The sequence below is a fragment of the Tachysurus fulvidraco genome, chromosome 1, assembly GCF_022655615.1.
Source record: "Tachysurus fulvidraco isolate hzauxx_2018 chromosome 1, HZAU_PFXX_2.0, whole genome shotgun sequence".
Classification (NCBI taxonomy): domain Eukaryota; kingdom Metazoa; phylum Chordata; class Actinopteri; order Siluriformes; family Bagridae; genus Tachysurus; species Tachysurus fulvidraco.
This window is the reverse complement of record NC_062518.1, coordinates 35914173-35939876: the sequence shown is the minus strand read 5'-3', so window position 1 is coordinate 35939876 and position 25704 is coordinate 35914173. Positions and strand designations below refer to the sequence as shown.

Below are 25704 nucleotides of genomic sequence, written 5' to 3'. Positions count from 1 at the left end.
GAAACTGATTTGTTGTCAAGTGGAATGCCAGTTGCTCCACCCACGGATAAACATTAATCACAATGGCAATATTATGACTACTAATTACTAGAACTTTTTAGTACAGTGACTGTAAACTTGCAGAGATTTAATCACTGTATGTGTGAACAGAGCATAATCCTAACCCTAACTTCAACCCCTTAGCTTAATGCACACAATGATGCGTAATAGAAAACTTCTGCACATTTATGGACTTTAAGATTTGTCCCCCTTTTCTTTATCGCTCGACCCTACTGAAATAGTACTAGCTGGATCAGTATTCTGTGTTTGGACTTTTCAACTTTTTAATTTTTTTAATGCGGACCGATTTTTTAAATTTTCCTCATAGTTCAAAGTTACAAGAGAGGTCCATTAGTGAAATAAAAATAAAGAAGATTTCAATGTAAATAATGTTTTCCTTTGCTCTTACAAACATAGCGTCATACAGTAGAAACGGCAGACATTAAGTGCTGGTGTTAGTTTGTTATTGGAATTGGATGATTTCAATGCTTTCATTTGAACATCTTGAACAACATAAACATAAAAATTGAAACTGAAATTCCAGCACCATCCTGATGTCTGTTTTTGACTTTAGAGCTGGTCATGTGTTGTCTGAACTGTCCAACTCCTACAGTACATGAACTCTCTGTTCCAGACCTTTCACTGCAGAAAAACAAAAACACACCAACACACACATACAATCCAGACAGTGCCTTGGGAGAATAAAGCGGGCGGATGTTTTTTTTAAAGTATACATTATTTAGCATGCACAGTCTTGAACCAGTAGTGAGATGTCGTCACTGTTTTGACTAACTGAGTGGTCTGTCTGATCATCTGTCTAACAGCTTAGGGTGTGTGTGTCTGTTGTATTCTTTATGCTTATGTACTCATACTTCTATCCAAATACTGCCATCTTTTGGTAGGAATCTTTATTTAACTACATCACTCTGACACTCTGTCTGCAAAACCTTTTTTATTCAAGTCACAGCTTTAACTTCATAACTACGTAGTTATTTACTGTCATGTTAAATATTCTTTGTGTTTGCAGTGTTTATGCTCTACTGCCACCCACATACATGCTTCTTATTCCAATTGCACTACATTTATGTTCTTGTCAACTCTGCATTCGTCATTCAGGTGTCTAAACTAAACTTTTTTCATCTCACTGCACAATGTATGTAGTTGCAATGACAATAAAGATCTTGACTTGACTTCATGTGAGATAGACTCAAGTTAAAGAATATCACCACAGAAGCGTATATTATACTATTTTTGCAATGAGGTCTACATATAGGAACCAGCACTACCAAGGCATCACAACATACTTCACTGTAATTACACAGTAGTAAGACATTTAATCAAATGAATATAAAATAATAATAAAAAAAAAAAAGGCTTGATGAAATAGCAAGGTAAAATAAGGGTAACAATGCTAGCCTATACACCCTTAAGTAAAATAGAACATAAAATAACGGTAAATGTTAGTGGTGTTAATGTAAAGGCCAGTAGTTTTAACAACGAACAAGATCAAATCTAACTGCAGATCAAATTAGAAAGAGTTGCTTATTTTCTGGATCTACATTTTAACAGTGGATATGGAAAGTTAAAAGAATAAAGTTCTCTAATTACACCAGTGTAAATAAATATCCTGTTCCTATTTTCCTTATTTATATAGATGGATTAGATCATCTGTGGTAGGACAGTGTTTCTTAAAATGCATATAAACTTAATCTCTCTCTCTCTCTCTCTCTCTCTCTCTCTCTCTCTCTCTCTCTCTCTCTCTCTCACTCTTTCTCTCACTCTCTCTCACCCTCTCTCTCTCACACTCTGTCACTCTCTCTCTCACTCTCTCTCTCTCTCTCTCTCACACACACACACACACTCTCTCTCTCTCTCTCCCTCACTGTCTCTCTCTCTCTCACACACACACACTCTCTCTCTCTCACTCTCTCTTTCACTCTCTCTTTCTCACACTCTCTCACTCTCTCTCTCTCTCTCTCTCTCTCTCTCTCTCTCTCTCTCTCAGGTATGTCATGGTTGTGGGACTGGATCAAAGTGTGACTGCACTGGAGTGAAAGGAGCGAGGGTGAGTGTTTTCCTGATGAATTAGTGTTCCGTTTGTTTTTATTTAATTAAATGAACACAGTCTAAGTAATTTGTCAATCAGTTTGTAGTTTTTGATAATCATCAAAGAATTTCCAAATTTCCGAAACAGACCATGACCATAATAATCATCTGCAGATTAAAGTGTAGGACTAAACCACAGACACAGCCGGATACAGTAATGACGGAACTGATGTAATCGTCATGCAGTGTAGTGGTGCTGATATGACCACAATACCACGGCATCAAAATACCATTTTAACATTATATAAGCTTTGTTCTGTGTCATTGTTAATAAACATTTACATGACTTTATATTTTTGCCTCTTTTTTAAAGTGAGTCTGCTGAACTATCAAGTGAATTCAACGAGTGAGACATCGGGGAAATGCTTTAACTGATTAACATCAGGGTTTAATTAGTCACCACTTTTTACTTCACAACTGTACCAGATGTTATGGGGGGGGGGGGGGGGGGGGGGTTGTGTAACTTCTTGTAATAATCTACATGTTTTTGTGCAATGACTGACAGAAATCCATTTTCTGACATTAGGAATAAATCATTGATAAAAATAAAAATGAACACATGCAAAGCAATAAAAATGGAATTAGAATTCATTTTCAGTACAAGAAAACTTTTTATTAATACTTACTTTAAAGTTCTTTCATTTTCTAAGTCAGTCATTCTCACTGTTGTATTGACTTTTTTTTAAATAATATGATTTTTTGAGAAATTTATTAGAGATGACATAAAAGCACTTTTTAACTTTCTTATACAGATACTAATACTCTAATAATGCTGATATTAAAAACAAAAACAGAAAAACAGCAGAAATGCACATAAAACCACAGCTTTTGCATGACATTTGTTCCAAATGTAATGTAATGTAATGTCATTACAATAAATGCTTTCATATGTAAACATTTATAATGAGAAAATAATCTTTTTTCCAAATGTTTCTCACGGATATCCTGTCCACTCACCTCTTGTATTTATTTGTTGCATTATTAGCTTGATCCAACAATTTGCACTTTTAACAGATTAATTAAATGATTGTATTTTATTATTTTCCGAATGATTCATTGATGTATGACACTATCAAGTGCCTGCCATTTTATACTGTTTAACATGTTCCAGTCATGCCATTTTGTTTTGCATAAGCAGGCTGTGGCAGTCACCTGTGTGTAATTATTGTCATTATGGCTCTTTTCATGCGCCCTGACGGTGCTAAGCTCATATCCGTTTCCTGTACCCTACAGCTACATAGAGTGGAGCGCTTTAGTTCATCTTTGACATGCTTCCAAGACAATGTTTGCTTTTCAAGGTGTTTTTTAGTGCCGCTATAGTGTGAGGTTTACTGTGTGTGGCTTTTCTAATGTCTCAGCATGACTGCTTTCATACCTGGACTTTCCCCATGTTTTTTCACTCCCTTATAATAATAAAGTAGAAAAACAAGGCCTTTCCTCATAGATATTTATGTCCTTTTTGATCTTGACAGTACTTTTCAGTCTTTGTTGTTTTGTGATAAATGGGTTGCTAGGTCACTGGTACAGAATAATAGATTCTTATGTATTTTATAAAGTTATACAGTATAGTTATACGGACAACAAGCCTGGGCAACACAGACATCTGTTATCATGATCTTTAACATAATAATCTTTCATTTGAGCTGACACTATATTGCTTTCCTGTGTGTGTGTGTGTGTGTGTGTGTGTGTGTGTGTGTGTGTGTGTGTGTGTGTGTGTGTGTGTGTGTGTGTGTGTGCAGGGTGATAGAGGTTTCCCAGGTCAATCAGGTCATCCAGGTTTACCAGGATTTCCTGGACCAGAAGGGCCAATTGGATCTCGTGGAGAGAAGGTCAGGAGGAAACTAATCAAATCAAATGATTTAATCAGTTACATGTTACGTTACTATTCCATTAAGATTCACATTGCTGCAAAACAAAAGATGCCGGATGCCTTGCAGGCATTTTACTAAAACAGGTTTAGCTGTCTAGAGGGATGTGTATGCAGAGATGTAGGTTAGATTATACAGATTATACCTAAAGCAACGGATACTGTAGCTTTAAGACATTTTTCTGTTTTTATTTTTTTTAAATAATTTTTAAATGTACTTCTAACATGTCCATGTGAATGTACATAATTTTTTTTTAATCCGTGTATTTGTATATCACACTCGGTGCATGTGGAGTTTAAGAACTGAATAAATTTAAATATTTACTTATTATTACACTGTTATACTACAGGTTATGTTTTTGTTGGAAACTTTAACCTGGACTGGATTTTATTTTCTTACCCCACTCTCACTTATAATCTGTGCAGGAGTTTGCAAATGATTGGGATCCCAGGGGAAAAACACTGAGTTTGCCTGCAATGCAAATGTACCATTATATATTTAGATAAAATATTAACATAAACATCAAATATGTTTTATCCACCAGGGTGACGATGGACCTCCAGGACCATCTGGACCTAAAGGAATAAGAGTGAGACTGCTTGAGTGATTCTTCTAAAAAGGCAAAACTAGTTGTTGTAGTCTTCTGCTCATGTAAGCTAACTGTGTCTTTTTATTAGGGACCTCCTGGACTTCCGGGATTTGCAGGGACACCAGGAGTTCCAGTGAGTACTTCTCATGGGAATAATAATAATAATGACAAGAAAGCATGAGAACAAAAACCCAAAAATTCTATTCAGAGACTTTACAAGATAGAATGTGAAAGTTAACAGAACCATAGGGGAAATACAATCAATTAAAAGGTATATATTTTCATGCTAGATATTGTATTGAGGAAACAGGTTTATGGGTAAACATAGTTCGCACAGGCTTACTTGTCAGAAATGATAATGGCTGTAAGCTCAGTCCAAAAAAAATTTAATTCATAAATAATTTGATAGGTAGAAGTGCATGACACCCGATGGCAGGGGCGCAGTGAATTTGTGGTTAGCATGTTTGCCCTTTGGTGTTTATTTGCAGGTGTTCACCGTGCTTTGTGAGTTTCCTCCCACAGTCCAAAGACATGCACAGTATACTGAGAGGCATCTCTAAATTTTCAGTGGCGGTTTGGCACTTTACTCCATCCTGAGTTCAACCGTGTGTAGGGTAAATAGTATAGAAAATGGATGGTTGGATAACACCTGATGGCTATGTAGGTAGGTAGCTATGTAGTAGCTTTGTGGTTAAGGCGTTGGTCTATCATTAGGACAGTTGTGAGTTTAAGTAGTAAGTCCACCAAGCTGCCACTGCTGGGCCCCTGAGCAAGGCTCTCAACCCTCAATTGCAAGGTCATATAAAATGTTAGTTGCTCTTGATAAGGGCATCTGCCAAATGCTGTAAATGTAGTTCCTGCCCTTTGTCACTAGCAGTATTTCTGAATATGTGTGTCCTTCTTTGTTTTGATTGGCAGGGTATTCCAGGATTGGATGGGCCTCCTGGTCCAAAAGGAATCGCAGGCTGTAATGGAACAAAGGTGTGTATCAGGAATAAAAATGGAACAGTCCTGATAAAAGACTAGACAGTAGTGTCAGTGAACATTGATAATTGATTGTCTGGCTTGGGGTTTATGTGATGTTTAAAGATGAACATCATGTAACAATTTTATCCTCTGATTGTATAGTTAAGCAATAGTTTGGTTTATGCTTCAACATCCAGAAAACCTTTTCAGAGAAATACATTTGATCAGAAGTTTTTAAATTTTTGTTTGTCTTAAACCCTCATCTTGTGGATTGTAAGTGTCACCACCTGAACTTTTCCAGTTCGATCATTAGCCACTTTTTTGTATACTAATGTTAGCTAAACCAAATGAAGGTGATGTGGTATCTTCATGAATTAAGTAGTGGTGTAGCATTTAAATGTTAACCCGGTAGCTCATATCTGTAGTATCATTATTATACAAATTGCAATAGTCCATTTTCCACAGTATATCTCATACAAATGGTGTGGACAGTCTGAAAGTTTAATGAACATGAGCTTTATGTTCATTTGTGGTGTATTTAATGACAGGGTGACAGAGGATTACCAGGAAGTCCAGGTTTCCCTGGTATAGACGGTGCACCAGTAAGTATTCTCTCCTCACTTGAGGATACTGAACAGTGGACATTTACTGTACTTGAGAATGTGAACAGTGGACATTGTTCTAATCCACTGTGTGATCTGAAACACCTGCAAATTCTTATTTGTGTATTTCTCCTTTTTAGGGACTACGTGGTGAGAGTGGACAGAAGGCAAGTGCTCCTCTAAACAACCTCCTGTATTACACACAGCATAACACCAGACCTTCTGTCTTTCCTAATATGGCTTTATTTATTTTGTTGGTTTGTTTGGGTAAAATCAGCAATGTTATTTGGTCTGGTCTAGTCATTTAAGAAGTTACTGAAATTAACATCATGTAATGCTATACATACTGTATATGGATGTGTTCAAATATCCAACATTTAAATACATTTAGATTTAGGTTAACATTTAAATCCTATGAACCGGAATGAAATGGGATATAACCTCCTGATTGCAGAAATTATGGAACAAAATATGTCCAGATAGTTGGTTTTGTGTTTATTAGTTATAAGTTTTTTCATTTGCTTAAAAACTACTCACTCTCTCTCTCTCTCTCTCTCTCTCTCTCTCTCTCTCTCTCTCTCTCTCTATATCTCTCTCTCTCTCTCTCTCTCTCTCTCTCTCTCTCTCTCTCTCTCTCTCTCTTTTTCTTCACACTGGCAGGGAGAACCTGGTGAGGTCATCATTTCAGAAACACTGGGAACATCAGGAGGCCCAGGAATCTCGGGTCTGCCAGGACCTAAAGTAGGTCACACTTTCCACATGTCAATCAGTATATTTTTTTCTGCTGTATTACTGTGAGGATGAAGGCTCTGTTTAAATTTCATGAAATCTTATATTGATAATTGATTTATATCTAATGAACTAGAATATACATCCTGTAACAAAACCACTTGTGTGTATGTCTGTGCAGGGAGAGCCAGGCCGGCCCGGGTTGCAAGGTCCTAGCGGTCCTCAGGGTCCAAGAGGTTACGAAGTATGTTGTTATTTTTTCTAACCATTGACTGACCATGTTTACTCTCTGACTGTTGCATCTTTTAAACAGACACTATGTAATATATTTCTCTTTTTTTTCTACAATTCAGGGGCCTCCAGGTCCTCCTGGTCTTCAAGGGCCAAAGGTAAACTGTGTTTTTAAGACAGTGGCATGTGTTGGTAATTCAAACGTAATTCTGATCTAAATAAAAATCTGCTTCATTAGCTTTTCCAATTAAAATTTTTCTGTGTCACTGTTTTTGCATAGGGAAATATGGGTCTGAACTTCCAAGGGCCAAAAGGAGAGAAGGTATGTCACTATCAGAAAAACGTAGTGTGATGTAAATCCACTACAAATGCAGATATGTTCCAATAAGGGATTTTCGAGTACTCTCACTCTGTTTGTGTGTGTGTGTGTGTGTGTGTGTGTGTGTGTGTGTGTGTGTGTGTGTGTGTGTGTGTGTGTGTGTGTAGGGTGAAACTGGCTTACAGGGGCCTCCTGGGCCTCCAGGGCAAGTCGACCAGTTAATAGGTGAAACAGATGGAGTGATTCTTCGAGGAGAGAAGGTATAGTATCCAGCACAACAGAGCAGTTACATAAAGTATGTACAGTTACACAGTAGTATCTTCATGGATTGTATACAGAGGAACACATGTGCAGGTGAGGGTTGTATTAAGAGTAATTGAAGAAGACAAACTATTATTGAACAAGTAGTAGTTGAACAAAAAGCATTAACAGTCTCGGTGTACAAAGTTCCATATTGATGCATAATTTGTTGATGCATAATTTGTTTTTGTTTTTTGTAATGGCATTATCGACAATGACCTGAGGTTATTTGATTTAAGGCTTGCTACAAGCTTTTCCAGGCTGATTGTGACTATGTACAAGTATATTCAATCTTAAAGCCCCATTCACTACTTTAAAAAAATCTTATTTTCACTGGTGTCTTGTTATAGACATGATTTCATCAGCAAAATATAAAAGCAAACCAATTTACGTGAAATTGAAATTGCATTGTACATGAATCTCTTTTGACATAATATGTATCTTCCCAAATATAGTATTTAAACTTCATGCTGAGTCTACAATACAAACAGTAACAGTTAAATATTTGATATGGCTTACATCAGCTTATAGACCAACTAAAACAGTGGTAAAAAAAAAAGTTATAAGCTTATATGCACTAAGAGAGAGCGAGAGAAACAGGTGTACAATGGAACTTCTTTTTTTAATGCTTGTGAGCGTGTTGGATAGAATAGACAGGATAATCAGATGTCTTGTAATTAGGAAGAAGGAAATGTTTCAGAGGGTTGTGTGATGGGGTGTCAGCTAGGAGTTTGGAAAAGAAACTTGGGATCTTAACAGTACATACAGGAAGGTTCTCAAACTCTAAAATCCTCAGAAAATTGATTGAGAGTCTGCCATCGTTCTTTATTATTTTCCAAATATCTCTCCTCTGTATCCCTTGGCTGCATACAGGGCATTGAATGTATTATTATTTTAGACCACTAGAGAGCAACACAGCAACTTTCTTTATTTTCCACTAGGTGGCATAAATAATTCTTCCAAACTAATAATTTGGTTTTGATTGTTGCCTTTTTGTTTTATTACACTCTATATTATCTTGGTTCATTTGTTTTTTAACGATAAACTAATGCTTAGTTAAGAATTATCTTATTTTAATTCTGTTTCTTATTTTATTTTAGGGTGACCGTGGACCACCTGGACCAACTGGATATCCCGGTTCTCCTGGACCACCTGTATGTATCTGAACTTCTGCTATGTTACCCAGATTGCATAGATATATATGCTGATTGTGTTTACAGGTGTAGCATAACACTTTGACCATAACACAACACTTAATTGACACTGCAGTTGCTTGCTGCTTTGTTGGTCATTTTGTTAAATTAAATGGTTACATGGTAGATCACTGTATGGCTGTAAAGTCGCTAATAGAACTGTCTTTGATTAACAGGGCCCATATGGAGGCCCAAAGGGAGATAAGGGAGAGCCAGGAGATTCTGGAAAGAGGGTGAGGGTTGAACCACACTTACTGAAAGAAAGATAAAACCATCATATCAATATCAGGTGAATTTATTGTTACTTATGCTGTCATTTCTTAGGGTAAACCTGGTAAAGATGGGGATCCGGGGCCTCCTGGACTTCAGGTGAGATTTCTGTGGTCATTTGTGAACCGTGACATGAACAAAATGTTGTAGATTGTTAAATATCTGTATGGTCTGCTTCTCTCTCTCTCTCTCTCTCTCTCTCTCTCTCTCTCTCTCTCTCACACACACACACACATTCTCTCTCTCTCTCTCGCTCTCGCTCTCTCAGGGGGTACCAGGAGACCCTGGTGTACCTGGACTTCCAGGAGGAATTGGAGAAAGAGTAAGATTTCATAAGGCCTCACTTTTGATGAGGTCCTGCTTGTCATATTCTAATCGGTGTGATGTCTCTCTATAGAGAAACTTGACACTGAAGAGTATTTAATCTGTCATTCTCTTGTAGGGGGACAAAGGTGAGCGAGGATTACCTGGACCTCCAGGCGTGGTATGTCTTATAACCTTTTATTTTATTTTATTTTATTTGTATGTTATTTGGCATGGGATATCCAAGATAATCATCTCCTCCTTGTTGTTATCATATCACCCATATTCATTTCTTATATAGGTGTTACCCTCATCCCTGAACCAAGTAGGACCTAAAGGAGATCCTGGGCTTACAGGAAACCCTGGAAGGAAAGGAGAGCCGGGGATATCTGGTATGGCTTGTTTAAATGCGTTAATAATGTTCTTGTTGCTTTAAGGCTCCGCAATTACATTCAGTTTTTCAATATTTGATTTTTTTCAAGTTTTAGGCATAACAGTTTCCCAATCCTTCCTAAATGGGTTCTTGAAACATTTGTAAGGAAAAGAAGACTTGTCCAAACTTAGAACAAAAAAGTAACAGTGAAAGAACAAAGTATCTGAAACCTCCAAAAACAGTATATCTGAAGCAATACATGTTACACATATGAAAGTATGTAATATCTTTTCTGACTGAGTTAAATAGGTTTACTGTAAATGCAGTATTATAAAAAGTTGTCATAATTATCAAACTACCACTGTTGGGTACAAATTAATAAATACATTAAGTACCATAAAGTGTACAAATTAATAAACACAAATGCAATAAAATACCTAAACTAATATTACTAAAGACCTGAGAATTGATTTTTAAATTGGGCATGTGCAATATGAGTCCTAACCAGTTTTTTGGTCATTCCCAGGGGTCCCAGGACCACCAGGTCAGCCAGGTCGTCCAGGTGAGACCACTCAGTATGCAGAAAATGCATCTCTGTCAGTTACAAAAATGGTGAAATGTCTAATATAACATGACGCATGAAAAAAAATATTCTGTGAGTATGTTTGTGTTCATAAATACTGTATAATATCCTAGGAATTGGAATACAAGGCCCACCTGGCCCCCCTGGTTATCCAGGAGAAAGAGGACAAAAGGGTGATCAAGGATCTCCGGGAGCTTCTCTTCCAGGTTCTCCTGGCAGACCTGGACCGCAAGGTTTTCAAGGACTTCCAGGACCTCCAGGACCTCCAGGAATATCCACTGGTAGTGAAAACTGTCTCCCAGGACCTACTGGTCTTCCAGGCCTGAATGGGGACCCTGGTTACCCAGGGGAGACAGGCCAGAAAGGCAAGACCCTATTTAATATTAATTAAGAAGAAGAAAGGCTTGCTGCATACTTTATACAAACTTAAACAAGCTTTACTTCATGTGCCTTTCATTTTCCAGGTGAAAAGGGGATTCCATGTGTGAATTGTTTCTCAAGTGGCAACCTCATTCCTGGACCGCAGGGCCCACCTGGACCTCCAGGACCCCCAGGCAAGGAGCTTGTCATCTGCTTTTTCTGAAATACAGATTAAAGTGCAGCAAACTTTACATTTTGGGGTGCCTTAAGTTTGAATATTAGCAGCATATCGAGTCACTATTACATAGTGTATTTCAACTCCCACATTATGTAAAACAAACATGTTGAATCTTATATAAAATATACTATTTGAATCCAGTTTACATTTTTTAATAAAGTAATTTTTTATATATGAGCCAAATTAAAGCAGTATAGGATTCACCTTGAAGGCATGATCAGATTTAATTCTTTTCCTATATTTAACAGTCTAATCGTATATTTTGATATCAAAGAATATTTTTATAATAATGCAATAAAACATTTTTAATAACTGAGTTTGATCTTTATAACAGGCAATCCTGGATTCCCTGGTTATAAAGGAGACAGGGGATCCCCAGGCAGCCCTGGTTTCATGGGCCCACCAGTAAGTCTCTTCACTTCAGATAAATTGTCCAAAAGAGCTGGGGCAGATTCTAAAAATTTCTGCAATATTCTGTAGGGTGTACCAGGAGCGAAAGGTTTATCTGGAGCACCAGGAGAGAAGGGTGACCCTGGTGAAGCAGTTTCATTTGATGGTATGAAGGGAGATAAGGGAGACACAGGATTCCCTGGCCCTCCAGGTCTGCCTGGGCGGGATGGAGCACCTGGTCGAGATGGATCTCCTGGATTGCCTGGTCCCAAGGGTGCACCTGTGAGTATCTGTTGTAACAAATTCAATGAACAACACTGAATCAACGCTGTCTTTCATGCAAATTCAACAGATAGCAGTGAGCTTTAAAGAACATGCATGTTTTCATAAAGCGCGGTTTCTAAAGGTTTGTGTGTCAGTTGTGATTGTACGGTGTATAGAGAATGCACAGTAAGTGCACAGTGTGAGCCTGTCTGTTGGATCAGACCACATGGGCCAGCCTTCGCTTCCCACGGGCATCAATGAGCCTTGGCCGTCTATGACCCAGTCCACTGTTCATTCATGGACCACTTTTGATAGATACTGCCCACTTTAGTCAGAAAACACTTCACAAGAGCTGCAGTTTTGGAGATGTTCTGATCCAGTTGTCTAGCCATCACAATTTGGTTCTTGTCAAACTTGCTCAAATTCTTACGCTTGCCACTGGCCCTTTTTTCCTGCTTCTAGCACATCAAGTTTGAAAACAAAGTGTTTACTTGTTGCCTAATATACTGTATCCCACCCAGTAACAGGTACCATGATAAAGAACTTCAACTGTCAGTGGGCCTAATGTTATGATCAATAAACATATATATACATTTTTAACATTTTCAAAGGGTCTGTACTCGGATGTGTCTTTTGTGTCCGATATTTGTTTTCGATGTACTGGAGATCATTTGTTGTACCCAAGATATTGTTTCTATGCTTGCTTTTGCCAGGGTTCCTTATTGCTTAAAGGTGAACGTGGCCCGGCTGGAGAGCCTGGCCCTTCAGGTTCTCCTGGAGACAGGGGGCTTCCTGGTCCCCCTGGATTTGGCCCACAGGGACCTCCTGGAGAGAAAGGTTTCCAGGGCGTGTCAGGAAGGCAAGGACCTCCTGGACCTCCAGGTGAGATCACATACCAGGCACAGTCAAAAAGATGGATTTGACAAACCAACAGTTGGATTGCCTTACTGTCACTATTACATATTCTTAATTTTTAACTTTGATGTCATCTGATAGGTCAGAAAGGTGAATCAGGTCTGACCCTCTCTCAGAAAGGAGAACCTGGACCTAGAGGAACTGATGGAGAACCAGGTCTACCAGGAAATCCAGGTAAAGAGGTGGAAATTACACTCTTGTTGTTCAGTTCACAATTAAGCATTGAATTTTAAATAGCTTTTTCTGTTATTAAATAGAAACAACTTTAAACAACTCTATTAAACTTAGATCTAGTTCAATAACATAACATTGACTAAATACAAATGTAGGCACATTTTTTTAAGTGTATGTGTTTGCCATGGCAATATTATTGATGAATTTGAGTTCATTTATTGACTGCAGATAGAGAATTTAAGAATAGTCAAAGATTTTTGGTTGTTTAAGAAATGTTTAAGAAAAATATCACAAACAAATATACTTTTATTTATGTAACAGAGTTTGGCTTCCCCTGTTAATGAGATTTAATTGTCTATCTGTACAGGTGACCCTGGCCAACCTGGCTCCCCTGGTTTTCCAGGATTATCTGGCCAAAAAGGAGAACCTGGTCTCCCGGGTATAGGTTTTCCAGGCCCACCAGGTCCTAAAGGTAAACCCTAATCACCCATAAACTGCTTTGTAATGTCAGTTAGGATGCATCTTACCTAGAAAAGTGTAAACACCTAACAAATTATATAACAAAAACATTAAACATCTGTGTTAACGCTGCTGAACACATTTTCCAGGATTCCCAGGTATTGCTGGAAGTCCAGGCAGCCCTGGCAGACCTGGACCTCCAGGTGTGGATGGACAACCTGGTGTACCAGGACCGCGTGGACCTAAGGTGAAACAGATAGAAAACAATATAAATAGTAAAGCAAAATATTTTCATTTAGGGCTGTAGATTTTAAAAGCACCTCTAGTTGCTAAGAGGACTGTACTAATGAATTAGGTCAAAACATTGCTGTAATGCAATTCATATTTTTGAACCTCTGTGCATTTGCATTCATATTAACGTCCACAATGTTCTTTTGCCTCTTGTGCTTCTCATTCTGCTCTGTTTCGGACTAAACTGCCAGTGTGTCCGCCCACAAAGTTGATCCAGAACCCCTACTTTTTAGACAGAACTGATACAGACAGAACATTATAAAGAATAATAATGAGGGCGTATGTGTGTGTATCCGCAGGGCGAACCTGGTTTTGGTATTCCTGGACCCCCTGGGCCCCCTGGTTTGACTGGCAGTAAGGGTTTTCCGGGGGCTAAAGGTGATGCCGGATTCCCTGGAAATCCAGGTGCACCTGGCCGACCTGGTATAGACGGTCGTCCAGGCCCTAAAGGTATATTCCTTAACAGGCTATAGGTTATTCAAAGCTTTATGTTCTTCAAATACAATGTAATGTTTTAAAAACAGGAAGATACAACTCACTTTTTTCACAGGTGATTTTGGCCCTCCTGGTTCTCTGGGTGCACCTGGCCCTCAAGGCCCCCCTGCTTTTGGACTACCTGGACTGCCTGGACCAACAGGACCCCCTGGACCTATGGGCAATCCTGGTAAGTGTCCTGAGGTTGGACAATGTTTACATAGAGAGTGTGATATCTTATAATTAATGCATGGGCTGCTGTTGTTATCAATGTCTGTGTTTGTGAGAATGATGCATTGCTTGTACAGGTTCCCCTGGTTTGAATGGTGAGAAAGGAGACCCTGGTTCCCCAGGACTTGATATTCCAGGCTTGCCTGGTGACCAAGGTAGGCCCGGATTAACTGGACCTCCTGGTCCTCCTGGCCCTTCTGGGATCCCTGGAAACCCTGGCCAAGATGGACTACCTGGATTACCAGGTAATGTAGAACTAGACATACAGTATGAACTGCATCTAAAACATGTGAGCATTTGTCTGATGCAGCATAACATTAAACACTGAATCATACTTTCTATCACCCACAAGGACAAAAGGGAGAAATGGGTGTGATGGGTGCTACAGGACCTGCTGGTAATCCTGGCAGCCCGGGTGTTCCAGGATTTCCTGGACCAAAAGGTATGCCTTTTTTGTATTTTATTTAATTGACAGTCGTTAAAAGCCATACTTTGTTTGTTGGTTCAGTTCTTATCTGTTCTTGTCTGCTCTATAGGTGATAATGGTCAGTCAGGAGTGCCAGGAACCCAAGGAAGTCCAGGATTAAAGGGAAATAAAGGTGACCAAGGTCTAAGAGGCCCAGCTGGTTTCACCCAACCTGGTGGCTCAGAAAAAGGAGCTAAAGGAGACCCAGGATCTCAAGGCAAGTTTACCTTGGTAATAAAATTGTAAAAAATTATTGAAGCCCTGCAAAGCAAGGAATACCCTAAAGCCAACTATAATTAGGTCCATGTTCATCATACTGTATATGTGTACAGATTTACTTCTTTCATATTCAAATAATTGAACTAATTTATTATTTCTTATATGTAATTTTCTTTTAGTCAATTATCCTGACATCTAAAATTCCATGATTAAGTATGTTATTATTTTTAAACTGACTGTAGAAATCTGTGTCTTATGCAGGATTTAGTGGTGCTCCAGGAGCGAAAGGTATTCCTGGCCTTCCAGGAGACCCAGGTATTCCTGGACAGGATGGGCGTCCTGGGACACCTGGACCCCCAGGTAACTCAAGAACTTTATTACTTGTTCAGTGTTTTATGCCCAGGTGAGTCTATAGATGTTTAAAGAAATAACTGCCTTGTAGGTCCCAAGGGAGATCCCGGACTTCCAGGAACATCAGGTCTCCCTGGTTCTCAAGGGCCAAAGGGTAGCATGGGCGAGATGGGATTGCCTGGTAATGTTTGAAAGATCACAATTAAAAGATTTGTCTTTCAATGTTACTGACAAGGTGAATCCAGACTAATTTAGTATATTTTGGTATAGGCCCTTCTGGAATTAAAGGAATCCCAGGTCAACCTGGGCGACCTGGACAGCCTGGCTCTCCAGGAACACCAGGATTTCCAGGACAGAAAGGAGACCCTGGAACACCAGGATTTGGGCAACCAGGAGCTCCAGGAGCCAAGGTATTAATAGTATATTAACGAGGGTTCAAACAAATAAACATTTTCAAATTGGCTGGATAGTTTGCATATGATACCTATAAGTAGTGATTGAGATTAGTAGAGGGGCTTTAACTAGCTATTGTTGAACAGGGTGAACCTGGGTCTTCTGGTGCTCCTGGAACTACAGGGCCAAAAGGTCAACAGGGGCCCCCAGGAAGTTCAGGATTGCCTGGGAACCCTGGTCCAAAGGGTGATCCAGGCCTCCCAGGATTCCAAGGTACAGTAATGTCAAATTAGATTCAATCTAGTCCTGTTAAGAGCTAAATATTCAAAAGATTTGCCTAATAAATTATTTCTTATGATAATATTTTTCTCTAAATTAAGGAAGGTTCCAAACTGTCAGTGCTTGTCTTATTTGGCTATATGTTCAAGAACTGGACTTTTATAGCAGTCAGATGATTTATTGTTGAGCACTGGGTATCTTCATGAAAAATTGGAATGTTCCTGATGGCTTTAGGTGCACCTGGTGCTATTGGCCCTAAGGGTCTGGATGGAGTCCCTGGCCCCCCTGGTCTAGCAGGATCACCTGGAAGGCCCGGAACCCCTGGTCCATCTGGTCTGCCAGGTGTACCTGGAGACAAGGGTCAAGCTGGTCGTGATGGTATTCCTGGATCAGCAGGATTGAAAGGAGAACCAGGCAAGTGTAACTGAATTTTAATGCATGTGTTCGGTTGATCACATGTTTGGTTAAATAACCAATACCGAGACACTTTAGATATTTGTGTTATATAACAGCAGATAAATAGTTTAATGTAGTGTTTGGTGTTTCATTTGTTTAGGTGTACCAGGTTATGGGATCCCAGGTTCTTCAGGCATTCCTGGGATGCCAGGTAAAGTTTTTCACATCAAAAATACAATTCATTTTTCAAATAAACAAGCCAGATTTTTCTTTTTTATTTCTTTCTCTCTCTCATGAGATTTAATGTAACCAACAAGATATAATCTATACCAAATTTAAACTTCTATACCATAAAATATAGGTCAAAAAGGTGACCCTGGTCCCCCTGGCCAGCCTGGCAGCCCTGGCTACCCTGGAACAAAGGGTGATATAGGATCCCCTGGTGCAACAGGTGGCCCTGGTCTCCAAGGGCCCCCTGGTCCTCGGGGTCAGTCAATTCCAGGGCAAAAAGGCATCCAGGGTCCTCCTGGCCCACCAGGAAGAGTAGGTATGTTGAACTTTTTCATCTCAGGTACATCGTGGTAGCTGATTCTGTTCCTTGAGATTAGGTATTTTGTACAGTTTAGGTTCAACCCTTCTTTAATAAAACTGGTTTTAATATAAAGATATTTCTACTTTAAATGAGAACATTTTCACAGTCATCTATGACCTGAGTTCACAAGAACAAAATTGGCTGTGTTCTCAGGAGAGGCATTACTTGCTCCTCCCTGTCAATCAAAAACTTTCACAAATCCTGGGAATCTGTGAATTTATGTAGTTGTAAGCGACTGTAAGCTTTTTTCTTTGTGTCTTCATTTGCTCTGTGATACATCATTAGCAGCAATTTGAAAATATGTGCTGGCTGACTTCCTAGATTTCAGAGGAAGCACATGCTAGTTCCTCTTGATGTGATGTGAAGAGGGAAGAGGATAAAAGTCCAAAAATGATGTTCCTGAAAAGCATATTCAACCAGTTCTGGTGTATTAGTTTAGATATATTACAGATTATCAGATCTCCAGGAACAGGGTTATGCTTCTCATTGGTCAGATCTACTGTTTGGTTCTACTAGTGATATACCTGAAGTCATTTAAATAAATAACATCTGTTTAAACTCTTGACTAGAAAGAACCATACAGTAGAGAGGCCATTACAAATATGTTTAGTCATGTGACTGATTTGCATGGATATTTCATACGTCTCAGTGATCAAATTGCACAGAACTAATAGTGAGCACAAAGTTAGTGAGCACCACACACACACACACACACACACACACACACACCGTGCTTGACTCTTTTCAATGCATGCCTTCATGCACTTGTTTTTTTTTTTTTAAATTAATAATTTTGTAAAAGGTAGACATTTGCACGCACCAAATCAATGTGTTTCACTCAAACAGGGGCCGACCAGCATGGATTGATCCACACTGTGTCCAAGTTCTTCATCCTTGTATCTGTTTATCCATCCATTCCTCCTTATGTGTCTTCACTCCCTTACCCCTCTTTTTTCTTGAGGAACGAAAGTTCTTTTTCTCTCTCCACAGCGTGCTGTCTGTCTGGTGTAATGCTGAATCCAGTGATTTAAATAGCGGATAATCAGTGTTTAATGCTGAGTGTCTTCACCTGCATGGGAAAATGTTTAATGTTCATGATATGTAAAGCCATTACAGAACTTTCCAACATGGGCTTCCTCAGTCAGGATGAACAAATATGAAGTTTTCAAAAATGAGACAAAACTTTCTGTGTTTATAGATTACAGATAAATGTTATAAAAATATACAGAAAAAATATTAAAATCTTAGCTAAAATTTCTAGAACCTTTGGGTTTCATCTTCTAATCTAAGACTGTCTGTAAATAAAATGTCATTAATAAGGACATTTTTACATATTAAACAACGAGCCCAGTTTTGGCAGGTATCTGTTTGGTTAATCTATACCTAGATGCATTGTGGGTTTAACCTTTATTTCCTGTTTCCTGTGACGTGGCTCCACCTTCTCCTGATGACACTTGCTGACAGGCCCTGAAGGTCAGGTTCTCCTCATTCCAGAAATGGCAGATGCCAGAAATGAAGGATGTTAAAAGAAAAAAAAAAAAAAATATTAATGTTCACAATAAGATTTGACTTAATTGTTTATTTTTAAATAAGCGCTTTACCATTCTAGTCATTGATAGAATGCCATAAAAGTCCTGGGGTCTGATTTATAAAAAAAAAAAATGATAAGTTCATATTTCAGTTCAGTTTAATTATAGCACTTTTAACAATGGACAGTGTCTCTAAGCAGCTTTTCAGAAATATTGAAACATAAAATAAAATGATAAAGAATAAAATTAAGTTACTAATGAGCATGCCTGAAGTGATGGGGGGGCAAGGACGTGACATACAGCTAAGTACGGTGACCCATACTCAGAATTTCTTCTCTGCGTTTAACCCGTCCAAAGTGCACACACAACAGCAGTGAACACACACACACCCGGGGAGCAATTGGGGGGGTTCGGTGCCTTGCTCAAGGGCACCTCAGTCGTGGCCGGCCCGAGACTCAAACCCACAACCGTAGGGTTAGGAGTCAGACTCTCTAACCATTAGGGCACGACTTCCCATGTTCATTGTTCATTGATGAAGACATGAGCTCTGCAATGGCAGTTCACAGACAGTGGGACAATATCTAAGTGGTAGAAAGTAGAAAACTGAAAGAAATATTAAGTATGTACCTTATGTGCAAAGTGCAGGCAGGGACTCAAGGTAATATTTCTGAATCTTTTATCTTAAGTAGCTGAAAGTGTAGGATTCTTTGGCATACATTTTTATAAATCAGACTCCTGACTTATTACTCGGTTATTTATCTAGAACCTACATTGAAAATAGTAAAGAGTTTATTTCTAAAAGATTGAGAAATAAAATTAACACTTTTTTGTAATATGTGCAAATATGAATCTCTGCCATCACTACTGAGTGTTATATATGCTTATATAAAATAATTTTATGTTAAAATACCCTTCTTTTTCAGTTTGTGAAAAATCAGATAAAATGTTGCTGTTTCTACCATAATTGTGCTGCTTTTATAACTTTTGCTCTTGTTTTTAATCCACATTTTTCCATCACCTCTCTCTCCCTCTGGGATTTTGGGAACCTGTTGACCTTTGACTCCTCAATATAGGTCCTCCAGGTTAGCCTCGTTGGTTTGATGTCCACCTGAACAGTTTTCTGCACTTTTTTTTCTTTAATAAGTCTTTTAGCATGTTATGGGGTGGGTTGAGGGATGGGTACATGCATTGTTTTTGTTTTGATGCATTGACTTCTTTTCAATCAAAGATACAAAAAAAAATTAGAAACACACATTCAGCATCGCCAGTTATATTATTTTTAATTAAAAATGATGTATGGGGAAAGTAGATATTCAGATGTTTAAGACAGCTGAAATGCAAACATCCGTGACATCTTACTGTATCTTATTGGTATTGTAAAGGTCCTCCTGGCCCAGAGGGTACCCGTGGACCACCAGGTTCTGGAGGAGTGAAGGGTGAGAAAGGCTACCCTGGAAACCCCGGATTGCCTGGTACACCTGGACAGAAAGGAAACACCGGACCACCAGGTTTGATGGTAAGTCAGGACAGAATACTGAAATCATCTTGTAGTAATTGTTGAAAAAATGTGAAGAAACTATCAGGGTGAAAAAACTAGATTTTTCTATGTTAAATATTTTAGTACTTTCAATATATTTTTGAAACAGAACACTATTATTTTCTGACATGTTAACAAATCTTAGTTTGTCACCTTACATTCTGATAAGCTTGGTTTATTTCTTTAATTGAAACTGAACTGAAAGTGACTTGTGTTTCTGGGAAAGGGCCCTCCTGGAGCTCCTGGAAGTGTTGGGTTTAAAGGAGATGTCGGCCTTCCGGGCGTTACAGGATTTCCAGGTCAGTAGACCCTAATTGTTCTGCCACATTGAGTACTCCAGATAAAAACGCTAAACCACTGTCATTTTATTTATGAGGTTAAATGATCTAATATGTCTGCTCACTTAAGGACCTAAGGGACATCCTGGTAGTGCTGGGGGTCCTGGCCTGCCTGGGGATCCTGGTGAACCTGGTCATCCAGGTGAGTGCATACATGTATATCTTTCTGAATTAGTTTTTTTTTTAACAAAATGTATTTGATGTTACTGCTACTCATTCTTCCTTTTAGGTATTCCTGGTAATCCAGGTCAAGCGCCAGCCCCTATTGTGTTAAAAGGTGAAAAGGGTCTCCCTGGTCCTCCGGGACCTCCAGGATCCCGAGGGCTCCCAGGAGAGGCAGGACGGGAGGGGGCTCAGGGTAAGAGTTTCAAACAGCACCAGGGGGATATCTATAATAGTAATCTTATCACATTTCAAACATTACTCAGTCCTTAGTTTTATGACAAATGACAACAGATGGATTTTTAGTGTGATAAACTTTTAATTTTTTGTATTTATCTGCTACTTAAAGTGTGAGACTGATCTGTGTGATACATTTTTTGTAGGTCAGTCTGGTAGTCCTGGTGATCCAGGCCCTGATGGACCTCCAGGATTCAATGGTCCACCTGGAGCGAAAGGAGATTCGGGACCATCTGGACAGCCGGGTAAGTGCTTTCACCAGTCATTACACTGGAATTATGACGTAGTAAACTGACTCATTACATTCATTGGTAAAGATGCACAGCTGTTCCTATGGCCTCACATTTGTATCCTTATCTCAAACACCACTTCGTAAATTGCAGATATAGTTACAAAAAGTGTGTTTTGTTTCCTGTCTGGAATGCTGTCGAATTATTATATTTTTTGGTCTGCTTTAATTTTTTAATGTATACTCCTATAAAATAAGCTTTAAAATACTTCTTTTCTATTGTGCTGGAAAGTTTAACCCTATAGCTAATTATACATTTACACTCATCCTTCTCTGAATGTCTCAGGTCAACGGGGTTCACCTGGCCCACCTGGTCCAGATGGGATTCCAGGTCCTCCAGGACCTCCAGGTCTTTCATCAGCAGCTCATGGCTTCCTGATTACGCGTCACAGTCAGACGACAGATGTGCCTCAATGCCCACCTGGCACCTCTATCATTTACGATGGCTATTCTCTGCTTTACGTACAAGGCAATGAGAGGGCACATGGCCAGGACCTGGGTGAGAACACTGAATAAATAGTCAGCACCCGTATCCTACTCACATACAAATACATCTCTATTATTTTTTATTCCTTTACAATCCTTCATGTATTTTCCTCTTCCTTATTAACGTACATTGTTATGCTCAAATATGAACTCCCATCTTCCTTGCTATGCCCGTCTCTGATGCAGGTACGGCTGGAAGTTGTCTACGTCGTTTCAGCACCATGCCTTTCATGTTCTGCAACATCAACAACGTGTGCAACTTCGCTTCCCGGAATGACTACTCCTATTGGTTGTCTACTCCTGAACCCATGCCCATGAGCATGGCTCCTATCCAAGGAGAAAACATTAAACCCTACATCAGCAGGTCAGACTCAGATACATCATTCCATACATCATCATTATCATCATTCCCTACATCATCATCAAGTTAGAGTCAGATAAATCATTCCCTACATCATCATCAGGTCAGAGTCAGATAAATCATACCCTACATCATCATCATCATCATCAGATCAGAGCAGACACATCATACCCTACATCATCGTCATCATCATCAGTTCAGAGTCAGATACATCATTCCGTATATCATAATCATCATCATTAGGTCAGAGTCATAATGGATGAAATATTTGCCCAAAGGTGGATGGATTCCTCTTTTTGCACCTGTCAGAGCTTTTTCATTATAATCCAACTTTCTTTGCCACTTTAATCTTTCTTCATGCTTTTTCCAAATTTCTGAAACTCCTATAGAGTAAATTGATATGTTCCATATTGTGTGCAGATGTGCTGTATGTGAAGCCCCAGCTATGGTTATAGCAGTGCACAGTCAGACCATCGGACTGCCAACATGTCCGCAGTTCTGGGAGCCACTGTGGATCGGCTATTCCTTCATGATGGTAATTAATTAAAATCCTTTTTTGTAAAATTAACCCAAAAATAAATAAGTTGGTAACGTTGACCTGTTAGCGTGGCTGAAGTTGTTTTTGCACTTTAATGCAAAGATGTAGTCATGCACCAGTTTTTGTAATTTGATTTTGCTTTAAGATTTACTATTTAGGGATTTAATGTTTGAATCACCTGGTTAATACAACCAACTTTATATATAGAGAAACTCTATTTTCTCCTAAATTTGTGGATGATCACCAGAACTGCATTTACAGGATGTTTAGTCATCACAACTGCACTGTTTATTCTTACAGTATGTTACAGATGTAGTAACATGTAGCACCTGTTGCTTTGCTCCACTTATGTCAGCAAGACATATTTCATTTTTGAGCATGTAGCCTGGAAAAGCAGAACATTATAAATACAGTTTTATTATCTTTTTACAAGTAAATTATTAAAGTAATTAAGGTTATCATTATATGCAGCTTATGTATACACACACACACACACACACAAAAACACAACCTGACATCTTTCTCTCTTTATTCCAGCACACTAGTGCAGGTGCTGAGGGCTCCGGTCAGGCTTTGGCCTCGCCTGGCTCCTGTCTGGAGGAGTTTCGCTCATCTCCTTTCATCGAGTGTCATGGTCGTGGAACCTGCAACTATTATGGCAACTCTTACAGCTTCTGGCTGGCCACAGTCGAACAGTCTGAAATGTTCAGGTGAAAAAAAAGCTTTCAGCATTTTCTATCAAATTGAAGGAAGATTGACGGATAGTGCAGCCTGGTAAACAGTCTGTGCTAATGATCAGGGGTCTGTAGCAACGGCCTCACATCAACATGAGGAATTTGAACCATAGTCTGATGATGATGTCATGTCTGATGTCCACAGTATAGGCCTACAGTTTAATCTGAACCAAATTCACTACAATTTGAGCAAGGCACTTAACCCTATATGCTTCGCAGTGTGCTGTTTTGCGACTGACCCTGAGACCTGACCCCTACTTTCTAACAGGCAGGGATTTATGAAGAAAGATATTCACTGTGTTATAACTACTTCACTGTTTTTAGTTAGCTACTTTATGGCAGTGAAATCTCTCCTGCAGTTGTCAGAAATGCACATTGCTGTCAACATCAGGGATAATTATCTCAGCTGATGTCATTTTTTTTACCTTTGCTACAGCACTGACAACAATGTCCCCTGTCTCCCTGCATCCCCTGTCCTCCTCTCCGCGTTTTTTTTATCAAGTTGTCTCGGTATTGAGAAATTTGGAGAGCACTCTTGACTCCTCTGTCTTTTCTTCTTTCAGGAAGCCACAGTCTGAGACGCTGAAAGCAGGCAATCTCCAGACCCGCGTAAGCCGCTGTATTGTGTGTATGAAGAGAACGTTAACATAGCAAAGCAGCAATGACCCAGCATGTCCCCAAATCAGGGGCGATCACCACGGCGACTGCAACAGTTACATCAAGAACAAGTGAAATTCTAGTGGTGCATTATCTTCAAGTTCAGCTCTTTGGTGCTACTGTGCAACACAGCAAAAAACTGAAAATTATATTAGTCATTACGTTTCTTTTTTTTTTTTTCTTTTCTTTTTTTTTTTAAAGAAGTACCTCATACAGAGACAAATCCAACAAAAGTGCCATGATGGATCAATGTCATAAAAGTGCATTTTCTCCCTGCTTTTTTCCCCTGCATTCTTTAAAATATTTGTTCTTCATAGAGTTTTGGTTGGTAAGCAAGCAACACAGTTTCAGAGAGACGTGTTACCAAATCGGCACTTTGAACATCGATGAAAAAAAAAATGCACTGAATATTTACATTAGTAAGACTGCATTTTTTATGCTTTTTTTTTCTCTTCTCTCACTTTTTTCTATTCTAGCTTTTCTATCGCTCTTTCTTTTCTCCCACTTCTTGGTGGTATTAACACTGCTGTATCCAAGAATTTATAACTACTAGCCTTTTCTTTTTTTGTAAGTAATAAAATGTGTATATTGTGTAAAACACCTTTTTAATCTAAAACCTTTAAATGGTACATAATAATGATTTTTTTTTTTTTCTGACCTGATAATTTAACTCTTTGGCACATGTTCATTCACTCACTCCATCACTCACTCGTTCATATGCTCTCACTTTTCACTTACAATATTTGTACAAAGTAAACATTTTAATGAAACAGTATTTTATATAAATATGAATATAAAGAGATATATAGACAACTAAGCTTGAATTGGCTGTGTATTTTATAATACAGTTTCATTTCCTCATCATCAGTTACAAACTACTGACTAAGAGTGGATTTTTTTTTTTTTTTTTTGTGATTTTTGGGATCATCCTTCATCCCCTACACTAGGCATCTACTGACGTACATATCAGATGAATCTGGTCATTCATTCACTTACCTTCTCTAGCTGCTACTGTATATGATAGCCAGTGTCAAAGTCTTGGGAAACACTAGGTGTGAGGCTGGAATAAGTCCTGGATGGGTCTTTATAGTTTTGCATTTCCTGTGGTCAGTAGATTTATTTTTTAATTACATTCACTTCACCATTAATTATTGAAATCATAATATCAGAATATTAGTATTTGTTCTCCACTTATACTACACACTAGTTTATAGTTCATTATACTGTACATGCACCAGCATTCAAGAGCCATTTATTCCGTTTCTTTTAAACTGAATTTATCCTGAGGTGCAAGTATGTGTATTTTTTTCTATCCCAAAATAAATAAGACTGAAACAAAAAACAAACATGTTCACAGATATCTGTAGGTACATTCAACAAATCTATGCCAGCAGGTTTATGCAGTATTCAGTGTGCCTTTATTATTATTTTTTTAAAATCTGAAGTATGCAACGAGCATGGCCAATAAAGTTTTTATGTATTGTAAGTGTTCGTTGCCAGTGTTGCATGTTGACTTGAAACTTTCTTATACATGTACTGTATATTGTTGACAGAAATGTATTTACAATTATGAGCCACTAGAGGGAGCAGCGCAGTAAAGGCTTTAGTCTGCCGTCGCGCGCTTCACTTTTGACCTTTATTCTGATTTTAAGGCTTTGCAAATACACTTTTGTGACTAACACAGCTTGCTGATCTTGTTTGTGGAAATCTGTTTTGCTCATAATTACAGCAGTGTGAACACCAGTAGACGAGTCACCACACAACTGAGTGTAACTGATAGCTTTGCACACAATACACATTTCACACAATGTATATGGTTCTGTTTAAATGGGTTTCGATGAGTTTTCTCTGACTGGACAGTGGTTCTAGC

The 25704-nt window shown here is 38.7% G+C and overlaps 1 protein-coding gene across 2 annotated transcripts in view; it reads left to right on the top strand.

Moving 5' to 3' along the window:
• The window catches only part of col4a5 (collagen, type IV, alpha 5 (Alport syndrome)), a 43826-nt gene extending 18308 nt beyond the window's left edge, over positions 1 to 25518 (top strand). Inside the window, exons 2-52 of one of the 2 annotated variants that reach the window (XM_027164988.2) lie at positions 2045 to 2104; positions 3888 to 3977; positions 4561 to 4605; positions 4694 to 4738; positions 5524 to 5586; positions 6120 to 6173; positions 6314 to 6340; positions 6834 to 6914; positions 7084 to 7146; positions 7256 to 7291; positions 7414 to 7455; positions 7620 to 7712; positions 8853 to 8906; positions 9122 to 9178; positions 9270 to 9314; positions 9484 to 9537; positions 9658 to 9699; positions 9820 to 9910; positions 10418 to 10453; positions 10588 to 10839; positions 10939 to 11028; positions 11407 to 11477; positions 11553 to 11744; positions 12440 to 12608; positions 12723 to 12815; positions 13183 to 13287; positions 13424 to 13521; positions 13865 to 14015; positions 14116 to 14229; positions 14348 to 14515; positions 14623 to 14712; positions 14807 to 14953; positions 15217 to 15315; positions 15398 to 15487; positions 15577 to 15716; positions 15846 to 15972; positions 16213 to 16392; positions 16535 to 16585; positions 16736 to 16921; positions 18431 to 18439; positions 19569 to 19577; positions 19878 to 20011; positions 20259 to 20331; positions 20441 to 20512; positions 20600 to 20728; positions 20916 to 21014; positions 21345 to 21557; positions 21731 to 21908; positions 22326 to 22440; positions 22981 to 23153; positions 23741 to 25518. In XM_027164988.2, the coding sequence (XP_027020789.2) occupies positions 2045 to 2104; positions 3888 to 3977; positions 4561 to 4605; positions 4694 to 4738; positions 5524 to 5586; positions 6120 to 6173; positions 6314 to 6340; positions 6834 to 6914; positions 7084 to 7146; positions 7256 to 7291; positions 7414 to 7455; positions 7620 to 7712; positions 8853 to 8906; positions 9122 to 9178; positions 9270 to 9314; positions 9484 to 9537; positions 9658 to 9699; positions 9820 to 9910; positions 10418 to 10453; positions 10588 to 10839; positions 10939 to 11028; positions 11407 to 11477; positions 11553 to 11744; positions 12440 to 12608; positions 12723 to 12815; positions 13183 to 13287; positions 13424 to 13521; positions 13865 to 14015; positions 14116 to 14229; positions 14348 to 14515; positions 14623 to 14712; positions 14807 to 14953; positions 15217 to 15315; positions 15398 to 15487; positions 15577 to 15716; positions 15846 to 15972; positions 16213 to 16392; positions 16535 to 16585; positions 16736 to 16921; positions 18431 to 18439; positions 19569 to 19577; positions 19878 to 20011; positions 20259 to 20331; positions 20441 to 20512; positions 20600 to 20728; positions 20916 to 21014; positions 21345 to 21557; positions 21731 to 21908; positions 22326 to 22440; positions 22981 to 23153; positions 23741 to 23828 (4983 nt within the window). In that variant the 3' untranslated portion in view covers positions 23829 to 25518. The remainder of the gene's footprint in view (positions 1 to 2044; positions 2105 to 3887; positions 3978 to 4560; positions 4606 to 4693; positions 4739 to 5523; positions 5587 to 6119; positions 6174 to 6313; positions 6341 to 6833; positions 6915 to 7083; positions 7147 to 7255; positions 7292 to 7413; positions 7456 to 7619; positions 7713 to 8852; positions 8907 to 9121; positions 9179 to 9269; positions 9315 to 9483; positions 9538 to 9657; positions 9700 to 9819; positions 9911 to 10417; positions 10454 to 10587; positions 10840 to 10938; positions 11029 to 11406; positions 11478 to 11552; positions 11745 to 12439; positions 12609 to 12722; positions 12816 to 13182; positions 13288 to 13423; positions 13522 to 13864; positions 14016 to 14115; positions 14230 to 14347; positions 14516 to 14622; positions 14713 to 14806; positions 14954 to 15216; positions 15316 to 15397; positions 15488 to 15576; positions 15717 to 15845; positions 15973 to 16212; positions 16393 to 16534; positions 16586 to 16735; positions 16922 to 18430; positions 18440 to 19568; positions 19578 to 19877; positions 20012 to 20258; positions 20332 to 20440; positions 20513 to 20599; positions 20729 to 20915; positions 21015 to 21344; positions 21558 to 21730; positions 21909 to 22325; positions 22441 to 22980; positions 23154 to 23740) is intronic. The other variant, XM_027164989.2, reaches the window with a different exon arrangement.
• Positions 25519 to 25704: the final 186 nt, after the last annotated feature.